General features: G+C 47.3%; 1 protein-coding gene across 1 annotated transcript; it reads left to right on the top strand.

Moving 5' to 3' along the window:
* The first annotated feature begins 2830 nt into the window (after positions 1 to 2830).
* On the top strand, positions 2831 to 10985 carry LOC131819911 (transport and Golgi organization protein 1 homolog). The gene is made up of 7 exons (XM_059155327.1): positions 2831 to 3047; positions 3155 to 3190; positions 3270 to 3337; positions 3461 to 3555; positions 4530 to 4594; positions 7548 to 7701; positions 10807 to 10985. Exons 1-7 carry the CDS (start codon positions 2886 to 2888, stop codon positions 10809 to 10811), a joined length of 585 nt encoding a protein of 194 aa, XP_059011310.1. The 5' UTR covers positions 2831 to 2885; the 3' UTR covers positions 10812 to 10985.
* The last annotated feature ends 391 nt before the right edge of the window (positions 10986 to 11376 follow it).

The following is an 11376-nucleotide window of genomic DNA, read 5'->3' on the forward strand; positions in this document are numbered from 1 at the left end:
CCCGGGGTGCTGTCAGGATTTTCTCTTTGTTGCTAAGACTTGTAAATTTTACTATTAGATGACGGGTTGTGGACCTATTCTTATTGATTTCGAGGGGAGTTCTCTACACCTCCTGGATTTTGATGCTTGCTCCCTTTGCCATATTAGGGAAATTCTCTCCAATAATTCTCTCCAATAGACCTTCTGCTCTGCTCTCTCTTCTTCTCCTTCTGGAATCCCAGGTATTCTAATGTTGTTTTGTCTTATGGTATCACTTATCTCTGGAATACTCCCCAAGTGGTCCTGTAGTTGTTTGTCTCTCTTTTGCTCAGCTTCTTTATTCTCTGTTAGTTGGTCTTCTATATCACTAATTCTTTTTTCTGCCTCATTTATCCTAGCAGTAAGAGCCTCCATCTTTGATTGCACCTCTTTAATAGCTTTTTTGATTTGAACATGGTTAAACTGTGGTTCTTTTATTTATCCAGAAGGGGCTTTTATATCTCCAGATAGGGTTTCTTTAATATCTTCCATGCCTTTTTAGAGCGTGGCTAGAACCTTGGGAATCGTCATTTTGAACTCTAGATCTGACATATTACCAAAGTCCATATTGATTAGGTCCCTAGCCTTCGGTACTGCCTCTTGTTCTTTTTTTTTGTGGTGAGTTTTTCCATCTTGTCACTTTGTCCAGATAAGAATATTTGAAGGAGCAAATAAAATACTAAAAGGGTGGCAAAGACCCCAGGAAAGTGTGCTTGAGCCAAATCAGAAGAGACCCAAATCATGGTGGGAGAGAAAGGTGGTAAAAGGAAGTTCAGGGAAAAAAAATTTTAAAAGAATACAAATAATGAAATAATATAAGAAGAAAAATATATATACATATTAGACTGGTGACTAGAACAGGGTCATTCACTTAATTTGGGGTGTATTTTTGTCTCTTACAAGAATTTACCTCCCAAAATTTTAAAGAATGGAAAACATATATAAGAGTAAACACAATGAAAGGACAGAATATGACTATTAAGATGAAAAGAATTTTTTTTTTAATTTCTAAAGAAAGAGTTGATATGTAAGTTGGTTGGGAGAATAAAGAAAAAGAAAATGGAGAAGAATTGCTCAGGCTGGAGAGTAGAACAAGCCCGGTGGTAGATTTAGGGTGTAGTTTCATCTATTAGAAGAAGTTGTACCCCAAATTTTTTAGAAGAAAAAACCCTACGTGTATACAGAAACTGAAGTTAGATACAATGAAGGATAACATACAACAATAATAATGAAGGTTCGAAAAAGATTTTTTTAATGAAAAGTATTGTTAAGATAAACTAGTTTAAAAAATGTTAAAAGAAGAAACGGTAAAAGTTAAAAAAAATTATCTGAAGATAAAAAAGTAAAGTTAAAAAAATTAACTTTGCAAGACTAAAGTATCATGAGGAGAAAGCCGTGAATTCATGGTTTGCTTTCTCCTCCTCTGGTATTCCGCTGTTCTCCTTGGTAAGTGAACTTGCTCTTGACTGGATTTCTTGTTGGTCTTCTCAGGGAGGGGCCTGTTGTAGTGATCCGCAGGTCTCTTTGCCCCAGGCGGAATTGTACCACCCTTTCCAGAGGCGAGGCTAAGTAATCCGCTGGGGTCGCTTTCAGGAGAATTTGTTTCCTGAACACTTTCCGTAGAGTTCCAGAGATCAGTAATGAAAGTGGCGGCCTCCCAGTCTCTGGCCTGGAGGAGCTGTGAGCTCAGGGACCCATTCCTCAGTGCGCCCTCAGAGAAAAGCACTCATCATTTCCCTCTCCCTGGCCTCCGGCTGCGCTCAGATCTCACCCAGGCTGTGACCAAGTGTCTCTGTCTCTGGCACACAGCTCCACCTGGAGTCTCCGAAACCCTTAGATCGCTGAGCTCTTTTGGGGGGATTTCCCCAGATCCTGTGCCATAGATTACGGTTCAAGGTAACTCTGAGTTGAGAGGTCACTCCTTGGCTCTCTTTCTGTTCCCGGCTTCCCTGCTCTAATACCTGCGTGTTCTATGACACTCAGACACCCCCGGGCCTTCTGTGACCCTGCAGGACCTGGGGGCATGCTGTCCCTGCACGGGCTTCAGCCTGTTTTAGCCTCTGGAGCGACGTCCCTCAGTGCGCATCGCTTTTAAAAGTCCTGGTTTTGTGCTCTGTTGCTTGTCAGAAGCCGGACCCTCCCCCCAGGCTCTCTCTTCCCGTCGCTTTGGATTCACTTCTCCGTGGGTCCTACCTTTCAGAAAGTAGTCAATTTTCTGTTTCTCAAATTGATGCTCTTTTTCTCTTCGATCATCTGTTGGATTTGTAGGTGTTTGGAATGTTTTGATAAGCTATTTAGCTCGTCTCCTGCTACCTCATATCATCTCACCTTGCTGTTTCTCGACCATATTGACTCCTCCCTCCCTTTGGATTGTTAATCTTTGTACATTTTGAGGACTCAATTAAGTAATATACACTAAAATTCAGAGGATGTATCCAGAGCGAATTAACTGACACAGAAAGATAAGGCACAACACAATTACGTTACTAAACATATCGGGATCCCCAGTGTTGGCCTGACTGTGGAAACTAGCTCCATACCAGCGTCCTTGAGGTGGTGTTTGGAGGAAAACAGTTTGTCCTAGGATGAGTCTTTCCCATAAGCCCAGTAGTGGCATCTGATGGTGCTGGTCTTTGCAAACCTGGGAACCATAGTGAGGATAGAAGTTAAAGGAGAATAGAGCTTCATGACAAAAGACATTTGTCATGTGATAACTGAGGGAAAGATTGAAAATGGGTAAGGAAGTTTTGTCGGTTTTGATCCCGCAGGCAAAGAAAAATGATGAAGGAAAGGCTGTTAAGAACAGCTTTGATCCCACAGTCCAATTATAGTCAGGTGATAGTGTTTCCTGTGTCAGGATCAATTGTATGAGGGGACAGATAAGAGGAGGATGGCCACATTGGCAGATGATTGAAAATCACACCCAGTGTTGGGTTTTGTCTGATGAAAACAATTGTCCCCCTCACAGAAAAGAAGTGGAAGAAATGCGGGAAGAGCTGCAGGAGTCTAACCTCACCTTCAACCACAAGGTAATGGGAGTTGTGTCCAACACACTGACCCCTTGGCGCCCCCTGCAGGTGATGGTCGTGGCCCTTAGAGCCCTGAACATGGGTTTCTGGTGTGTTGGCTTTTTCAGATCGCAGTTCAAGAGAGGAACGCTCTAGCTAACTGGGTAAGTATTTTCCTTTTCCTCATCTTCGTTTGAGGCAGAGTTGGGCACAACTGAATGTGGGTGTGTTTTTCTGCCGCAGATGAAGGCTCGGTATTGGGAAACAAGGATGATGCAGCAGAGCAGGGAGAACGCCTACCTGAAATACAGGTGTGAGACTTTGATGTGCGTTTTTACGGGTGTTTGGAGAGGTGACGGCTATGCTGTTTACTGCCTAGGAGAGGACGTGGTGTTGTAATTCTTAGAGATGTCCATTCTTTTTCTGTGTTCAAGACTGCGCATGATGCAAAGGGAGATGCTGCCTGTGGGATCCGTGAGGCAGGAACTGATGCAGAGAAGGCCTGAGTCGCAGAAGCCTGTGAGGCAAGGTAGGGAGCACGAAGTGAAATGAAGCAGCCTGATTTCTGTTGTGAAACCACACGGTGTCCTTCCTGTTCCTGTGGGTGATTGCTGTGTGTCCTGGAGAAAATCACAAGCCTGCAGGTTGTCTGAAGGGGTGACAGGAGGGTGCTTTTCTTATATGTCCCCAGGCAGCAGGACACTTGCCCCGTGACAGGTGGAGCTCACGCCGCTCCACACCTTCCCCCTGCTACCCCCTTCGGAAGAGCTGAGCCTGAGAAGGTGCGAGACGAGCGCCCTTTCCACCTTGACTCAGTGGTCAAACTTTGACAAAAAAATAAAAGACTATTTTTGAAAAAGGGCATTTATTTACTCATTATGGAGGCTTCTATATTTTTATTTTATTTGTCATCTATAGGACCATATTGAGCAATGAAATATATTTTACTCCTCTCATGTCATCGGTGCAGTGCCATTGCTTTATTGCTCAATCTGTCTATGATTTCTTTTTTCGTGACTATACAAATGTCAAAGTCTGTTTCTTCCCTGAAATGTTTATTTGTTGGCCAGTCACGCATTCTAGGTCCCAAATGCAGGATGGACAAATGAACCATTCACCTGTGGCCTGAGAAGAGAACATGGGCTGTTCATGTTGAGGGTTTGTGGATGTCCCCACGCAAGGCTATTCTCACTTAGGTGTTTAATCTATGAAGATAAAGTGATTTTTTCCTGATGTGTGTTGAGCACCCCAATTTTAGTGTTGATAGCCAGTTGTACCCCAACCTGTTTACACGTGATGGGTTACTTACAAAAACACTGGAACCAGGGCCCTGGAGTGTCTCAGGCAAGAGGAGACTGGTGTCTCTCGTTGCAAAGGACTCACTTGAGTCACGGGTGAAACCCTCTGATAAGGGACCCAAGTGTGGGAAAGAGTGCAAGATGGGGAGAGGAAGGCATGGAGGGCACGAAACCAATATAAACCTCTGACCTTTGTCTGATCTAGCATCTAGAGTGGTTCCCAGGATGAACAGCAGCACTAGCCCTCAAAGCGACCCAGAGATGCATACGGTAAGTGCTTGGGCATTTTTAGTTGTGTCCGTTTCTGAAATGGATTGCAGTGTGGACAGGTCCCTGTCCTAGCCTGTGGCCTTGGTGTGTGTCCTGCGATCATCCCTTTCAGAGTGCACGCTGTTCACCCAGGAGCCTCCGCCTGCTCCGTTAGAGATCTTCAATTTTGTGCTTCCTCCCAAAGCTGTAGATGCTTTGAGATACGTGATGGTAGGATGCTCACCTCATGCATCTGTGTGTGTATGTGTGTGTGTGTGGACGTGCGTGTATGTATGTGTGTACATAACTCGAGGAGGGTGACATCTCACCCCACAGTGAAGTCATCTAGTCCGGCTGACTCCTTGTGGTTTGCTTTCCTGCGGGAGCTGGAGCATTTTTAGTATTCGGGTCAGGAGACTAACCTGGGAGGGTATCTGCAGAGGTCCTCAGATGGAAAATGGGAAAAGCCAGGACCGCGTCACACTTGCCCCACCTGCTTTGGGCAGCTTGAGTGTTTGTGGAGAAGGTGAGCTGTGACCTCCCGTGCGTCCCATCTGAGTGGATGAAGACGACAGCTGGAATCCCTCCAGTTGGCCCCTGGTTGAGATGATGATGAACTCTGGCAGGTGCCAGGTGTGTCATAGAAAACACCCCCTGGAGCAGCAGCCCTGAAGAGGGAATCCCAGTGACTCTCTGCAAGGCCCACACCTCACACGTGTTTTACTTGTGCTTCCATGAGCGGGTTCTGATGGGGTCTGATGGCTGTGCCAACTCATAGGGTCTCTCCATACCCATCTTGGGAGCATTGCCTCTGCTCTCCAGACACACTGGTTCCCATTTGGGGGTATCGAATCGGCCCATCAGTGGGTCTCAGCACCAAAGACTAGGCATTTGCTCTGTGCCTGAGCTAAGGACTGTCCGAATGTCGGGGACGTAGATCCACAGAGCTGGTCTCGCTCACTCAAAGGGGTCCTGTTACTCTCAGAAAGCACTCTTCCAGGTCCTCTGCAGGACTCCGGACACTCCTATCTCCTCAGCGGTGTCTGTGGCCATGGACAGCCCTTGTGGAGTGTAGGAGATCCCATTGTCAGGGAGGGAAGCAGAGCTGTTCAGGGGGGATGCTGGTGGGCTTCCAGTTGACCCATAAGCACATGCACTTCCACATGTGGACAACAGGCTTTCCAGGGCCTATCATTGTGTTTGTTCTCAATGTATAGAAGGAGCTGCTCTGTTTGATGTGATGGGGGAGGTGTGGTCCCAGCTGTAGATACTGGCCTGTCGTGAATGGAGTTTTTTCCTTAGTTGATTATCCTTGGTGTCACACTCTTGTCTCTGTCGAGGTGTGCAGATCTATATTAACATGTGGTGACAGTAGTTTTCCCCATGGCATGTCTTCACCCCAGGTGCTAGGTGAGACACAGGGGGCGGATAGGTGTTCTGGCACAGATGCTATAGTATTGGAACATGGTGGTGGGGAAGATGTGTATGCGGATGTGTACCCCTGCCTGCCCACAGTGCACTCCGGGGAAGTAACTGGGGGAGGAGGGCCCCTCCCTCACAGTGAAGTGCTCTGGCCAGCCCGACTCCCTTTAGGTTACGTTCAGGTGCACTGGTGGTGTGCTCATGCTAGGGATAGATGGGTCTGGTAATCCTCACAAATGGAGACTGGGGAAAACTCTCTCTGCATTTTATACTGTCTCCTTTGCAGTCTGCAATGTTCTCAGGGCATGTTTCACAAGTCATCTCCATTTTACTTCTGCTGGAAAACGTGCCTTGCAGAACCAGCCCACTTAAGACCCTTTCTACAAGTATTTTGAAGTGTCAAAGCTCTTATGTGCACTGTCATAATCGCACACTGGGTCACATGTTCTGAAGGGGGACATCAGTGATTACGTGCATGATCACTGCCTCCCAGCCCTTCAACTGGGTTTCCAGGAACAGGTCCTTTGGTCCTAAATTACTGTGAGAGTTTATTTCTTTTCTCATCACACGTGTGGAGTTTTCCACTGGGAAGCATATACCCTTTTGTGAATTCTCTTATATGGCCTTCCCATCTTCATTTCCCATTGTACAAAATTACTCTGGAACTCAGTAGGTTGAAATTTCCCAATGACTGTGTTTTCAGACAAACACAGGGGATGCCTGTGTGGCTCAATGCATTAAAGCCTCTCCTTAGGCTCAGGTCATGATCCTATGTCCTGGGATCAAGCCCCACATCAGACTCTCTGCTCAGCAGAGAGCCTGCTTCCCTTCCTCTCTCTCTCTCTGCCTGCTTCTGATCTCTGTCTGTCAAATAAATAAAATCTTTAAAAAAAAAAAAGGCAAGCACAGCTGCTCAGTGTAAATAAAGGTTTTTGATATCATGTCCCTCAGACGACACTTTTCCAGTGCCCCTGTCAGACCACAAGGCCCTAATTCCTCAAGTGTCTTTGTAGCCATGGACAGAAACTGTAGAGAGTAGAGGACCCCTTTGTCAGGAGCGAGGCAGCGTGGGGAGAGTCAGGGACTTCTACGCCAATGATTACCCTCAAGTGCCTCAGAAACTTTGTGGAGAAAGGGCATTCAGTTTCGTCACATTCTCTCTATTCTGCCCAAAGCAAAATCTTCTCTGGTGGCTGAGGAGGATAGAGGAAGTATTGTTCAGAATGTCGATGCCTCCGTGTCTGGAATGTGCTGCTTTAGTTTGCAATGATCCTTTTTCTCTTGAAGACACTACTTCTTGCTGGATAATGTGGGCCGACATGGGCAGTGATGTGTGGTGACAGGCTATTCCTGTAACAGCCATTGCTGTCTCCCCCCTCATTGTACTGGCCCCAGCTGGGAGGGACATGTAAGTTTTCTAGCATGATGCAGCTCTCCTGGAAGGTGGTATTGGAGAAGGAGCCGGATGCTGGGAGCTCTTTCTTTTGGTTTCTTTTCTTGGTGTTGCAACTTTTGTCTGTTTTGCTAAAATATTTTCTTGTCTGTTCTGCAGGTCACTAGAGGTGTGAGAGAGTTCCCTCATTGCCCAGGGCTCCTCCGTATGCCCTACCACATGGGGTGGAATGTACCAGACTTCCCTCCTCCTCATCCACCTCCACAGTGGTGGACATGGGGGCCTTGGCCACACTTCGTTCCTCCACCACAAGGTGAGATGATCTGAATTGACATGGGTCATAGAGCTTATTCATAGTTGAACCACTTCTGTCGGTTGAGAGGATGGAGAGGTGGTACCACAAGGCTTTGCAATGCAGCAATAAGCCCAAGTGAGGACATGGTAACATTCCTCCACTTTGTCTGACGTCCATCTCATGGACTGTCTGGTTCAACATACAGAACTGGGCAGCAGGCGTCTACTATGGAGCAGAAAAGTGACATTCCACAGAGGACAGACATAGAAGCATTGCCCAGGTGCACTACACAGACACAATGTTTTGGGCTCTGGGCTGGACGAAGCACAACCTTCACATCAGTCTCACATGTGGAGACCCCCAGTTGTCCAGCATTATAGATTAGTTCTGGAAACATATGTCCCACGAAGAGTGGTTGTATCTGCGAGGGTGATGGACAGTTCCCGCCTTCGTCCACAGGGGTCCAGGGAGTCCTGTGAGAAACACAGTGGACCCTCCGGAAGGAGAGAGGGGAATAGGCTGGGGCAGGGGTAGAGAGTTGGCTTGAATCCTGTGTGATCGTCAGTCTGAAACCACCTCTGTCCCTTCTCGGACTTCGGTCCCAATCAGAAGCCTGTGGAGCTCAAGGGGACAATAGCAGCACCATGCCCGAGAAGTTCCCAGAGAAGAACCAAGTAAATGCTGGAGCGTTTTCAGTTGTACCCATTTCTGGAGTCCTGTTCCTCTCTGGGCAGCACAGTGTCCTGACCTCTGTGTGTTGGGTATATCCTGGGGTCTGTGTGTGGTGTCGTTTCCCGTTCAAAGTGGCAAGTCTTCATGCAGAGCTTACAGGCGTCTATTTCCAGATCATCACCTTCTGGTTGTGTCAGTGGAGCAAAGGCAGAGTTTGTGTTCAGGGCTTGACATTCAAGGGGAAACCAGGCTGGGGACGCTGTATGATTCTGAAGTTCTTCGGGACACACGTGCTTGTGCCTGGCTATTTGCGCACACTAAGCAGTGGGCAGTTGCCATTGTTGGGAAGGAAGTGTCTCCATTGCACAATGGCAGACATCTGTCTCTTACCGTCGTACACATCCAGCATCCACATACGTTGTTCTGGGAGGGATGAAACACCTCTCACTTCATCTGCAGTGTGTAGGGTTTAAGCTGTCATTTCCTTAGTTGTATAAACGCCTGACACAGGGAAGTGGTCCCTTCATTGTTCATTAGCGTAGGGGTCTGCCCTTGTCCTCTGTAGCTTAGAAACTTGTGGATAAAGCTCTTGTCTGGTCTGGGAGGTTAGAATGAAAGAAAAAATGGCAGATGCCGGAGGCAGGTGTAGAGGGTTTGCTGGAATGTTGCTCAGTCACTTCCAGGTGGAGAAGCTTCTGTCTTTTCCATGGTGTGGGTCAGATACAGATGCTGGAGCGTCCTCCACAAGGACCAGCGGTGCTGCCCACAGGCCTCTCGTGGCATGAGGGAGTGAAGACTGCTAAAGACATGGTAACTTTCTTCTGGTTGTTCTGTACTTAGAATTGATGGACCTTGTCTTCCAGTCATACTGAGAGGGTTGTAGGTTCCTTGTGGTGGCAGAGACCTGCCCTTCTCCGAATGCTGGGCACAGCAGGTTTCACACACATATGGTATGGAGACGATGCTCTGTGCTCCGGGAGGGCTGAGGCCTTAATGTGAGGAATTGAAGGTGTGTGTCTGAGAGAAGGGAGGGACACACTGATGACAGGACATAGACCGTGTGTTCTGTATAAGGGAAGAACTAGAGATGTATCCAGAAAGAAGGGAGGGAGCCCTGAGTCACACAGAAACAGGAGTTTGTGGATGCCCAGAAGGCCTGAGGTGCTCAGGGAGAGGCTGGGCTTCTCTCAGGGAGGGTGAGGCCGTTCCTGGCAGGCCAGCAGCTTGAGAGTGAGTGTGAAGACACCATGCCGTCCACACCGACTGCAGCATGTGTTCACTCACACAATGTGGATCACGCCGTTATTTGTCTCAGAATGTCGTTTTTGCCATGAATCCCTTCACTCATAGTCTGTGAAGAGCATTGTTTCCCTGAATTTCTGAAAATTCTGAACCATGTGAAAGAGTATCGTGGAGATTTGGAAATTTAACTTGGCCTTTGGGGATTCTTGTCTGGCTGACTTTAACTCCCGCAGCGAGAAAACATGAAGACAAGACGGAGAACCAGTGAATGGTGGCCGCCCTGGCCTCAGCCCGAGTCAGACTGTTAGTGGGAGAGTCAGGTTTGGCCAGGAGCAGCCCTAGCTGGAGCCCTGTCACCAGGCCTCCGCATCTGCGTCACCACCCTGCCTATAGCTGTGCACTTCTCTGGGACTTCAGTCCCAGTGTCCAGATTTGCCTGTATTCCAGATTTCTCAGTCCAAATACCAGCTATCAGTGGGGCCTTCTCAGGGCCTCAGCTTTTATTTTAATCTGTCATAGAGAACATATTGGATTCTGAGGTCACTAGAACAATAGGAGTTGAAGTACATAAACTGCTGGGGCCCCTGGGCGACTCAGTGGGTTAAGCAGCAGAATCTTGATTCCTGCTCAGGTCATGATCTCGAGCTTTAGAGATTGAGGCCCAAGTCGGGCTCGGTGCTGAGTGTGGAGCCTATCTGGGATTCTCTCTCTCCCTCACTTCTCCCCCATCCCTCTTCGCTCACAAGTTTGTGCTTTCTCTGTCTCTGTCTCAAAAAGAAAAAATAATAATAATAATTGGCAAAGAATCTGGGCTCTGACCATTCACCATTCTCACTGTTTAAATGAAAATAGCTCCATGCCAATGAGCATCAAAAAATGTTTGTTTAAGTCCATAAAATACACTAAGAGTGTAATACCTCAGCCCCGGTAGTGGCAATTCTCATTTCAAAGACAAGGCAAAGAGCCCCATTTTTTCTATTAAAAGTCAGGTCCTAGCCACAATGTAGTAAAATATACTTAAGAGAACAGGTAAAATCAGATATTTCTACGTAAGATGTGAAGACAGTTATTGTCTATTACATACAGACTCACAGATGTGGCCACACACCCAAGTGTTCATCCAAGGCCTCAGATACAGTATGGAAGGCAGAGAGCATTTAGGAAAACATAAGTTCCCATTGTACTAACCCAAATCCTCTTGCCTTACAGGGTAATCATTTTGTAATCTGAAGACTTCCTTGACCTCCAACAACCAGGCTCCAATGAGTTTTTATATCTAGTCAAGATATGAATGTTTCTGCCTGGTGGTCTGAATGCTTTCCCTGCCCATCCTGTACCCTGTGCTTTGTCTCTCCTGGTATCTCCCCAATAAACTGTTCATGGTTCTGTCTCTGTGTCAGCATCTCCCTTCAGGGGGACCTACAGTCCCTCTCCTTCGAGGGCACAGGGTGAAGCCTTCAGACAGATAACACCCTGGCAGCAGTGGTGAATGGAGGATAGAGCAAGATTACCCTTTGTGGTACTTCTACTGCAAGGGACCCCAGGAACCTTTCTGGGGAGGGGGCCCAGGTTGAATTTAGATCTGATGGTGTTTTTATTAACTCTGGTGACAGATCCTCTTGAGCACATGGCACCTGCTTGTTTAGGGGGGTAGTGATCAGCAGGACAGGTGGCTGTCCCTATGCAGTGGTCTACTGTGACAGTGAGCAGAGAATGAAGTGTCTTGTGAGGCCCTGAGAGCCTGGTGAGGAGGCCCTGCATTAAACCAGCTTTTGTGCA

This window comes from Mustela lutreola, chromosome 17 (assembly GCF_030435805.1).
Source record: "Mustela lutreola isolate mMusLut2 chromosome 17, mMusLut2.pri, whole genome shotgun sequence".
NCBI lineage: Eukaryota > Metazoa > Chordata > Mammalia > Carnivora > Mustelidae > Mustela > Mustela lutreola.

What these genes read in the sequence shown, in the direction of transcription:
- LOC131819911 (XM_059155327.1), top strand. Translation starts at nt 2,886, where the DNA reads ATGAGGGGACAGATAAGAGGAGGATGGCCACATTGGCAGATGATTGAA. An exon ending in ACCTCACCTTCAACCACAAG is followed by an intron (nt 3,048 to 3,154) that starts GTAATGGGAGTT and finishes TGGCTTTTTCAG; the next exon opens with ATCGCAGTTCAAGAGAGGAA. An exon ending in AACGCCTACCTGAAATACAG is followed by an intron (nt 3,338 to 3,460) that starts GTGTGAGACTTT and finishes TCTGTGTTCAAG; the next exon opens with ACTGCGCATGATGCAAAGGG.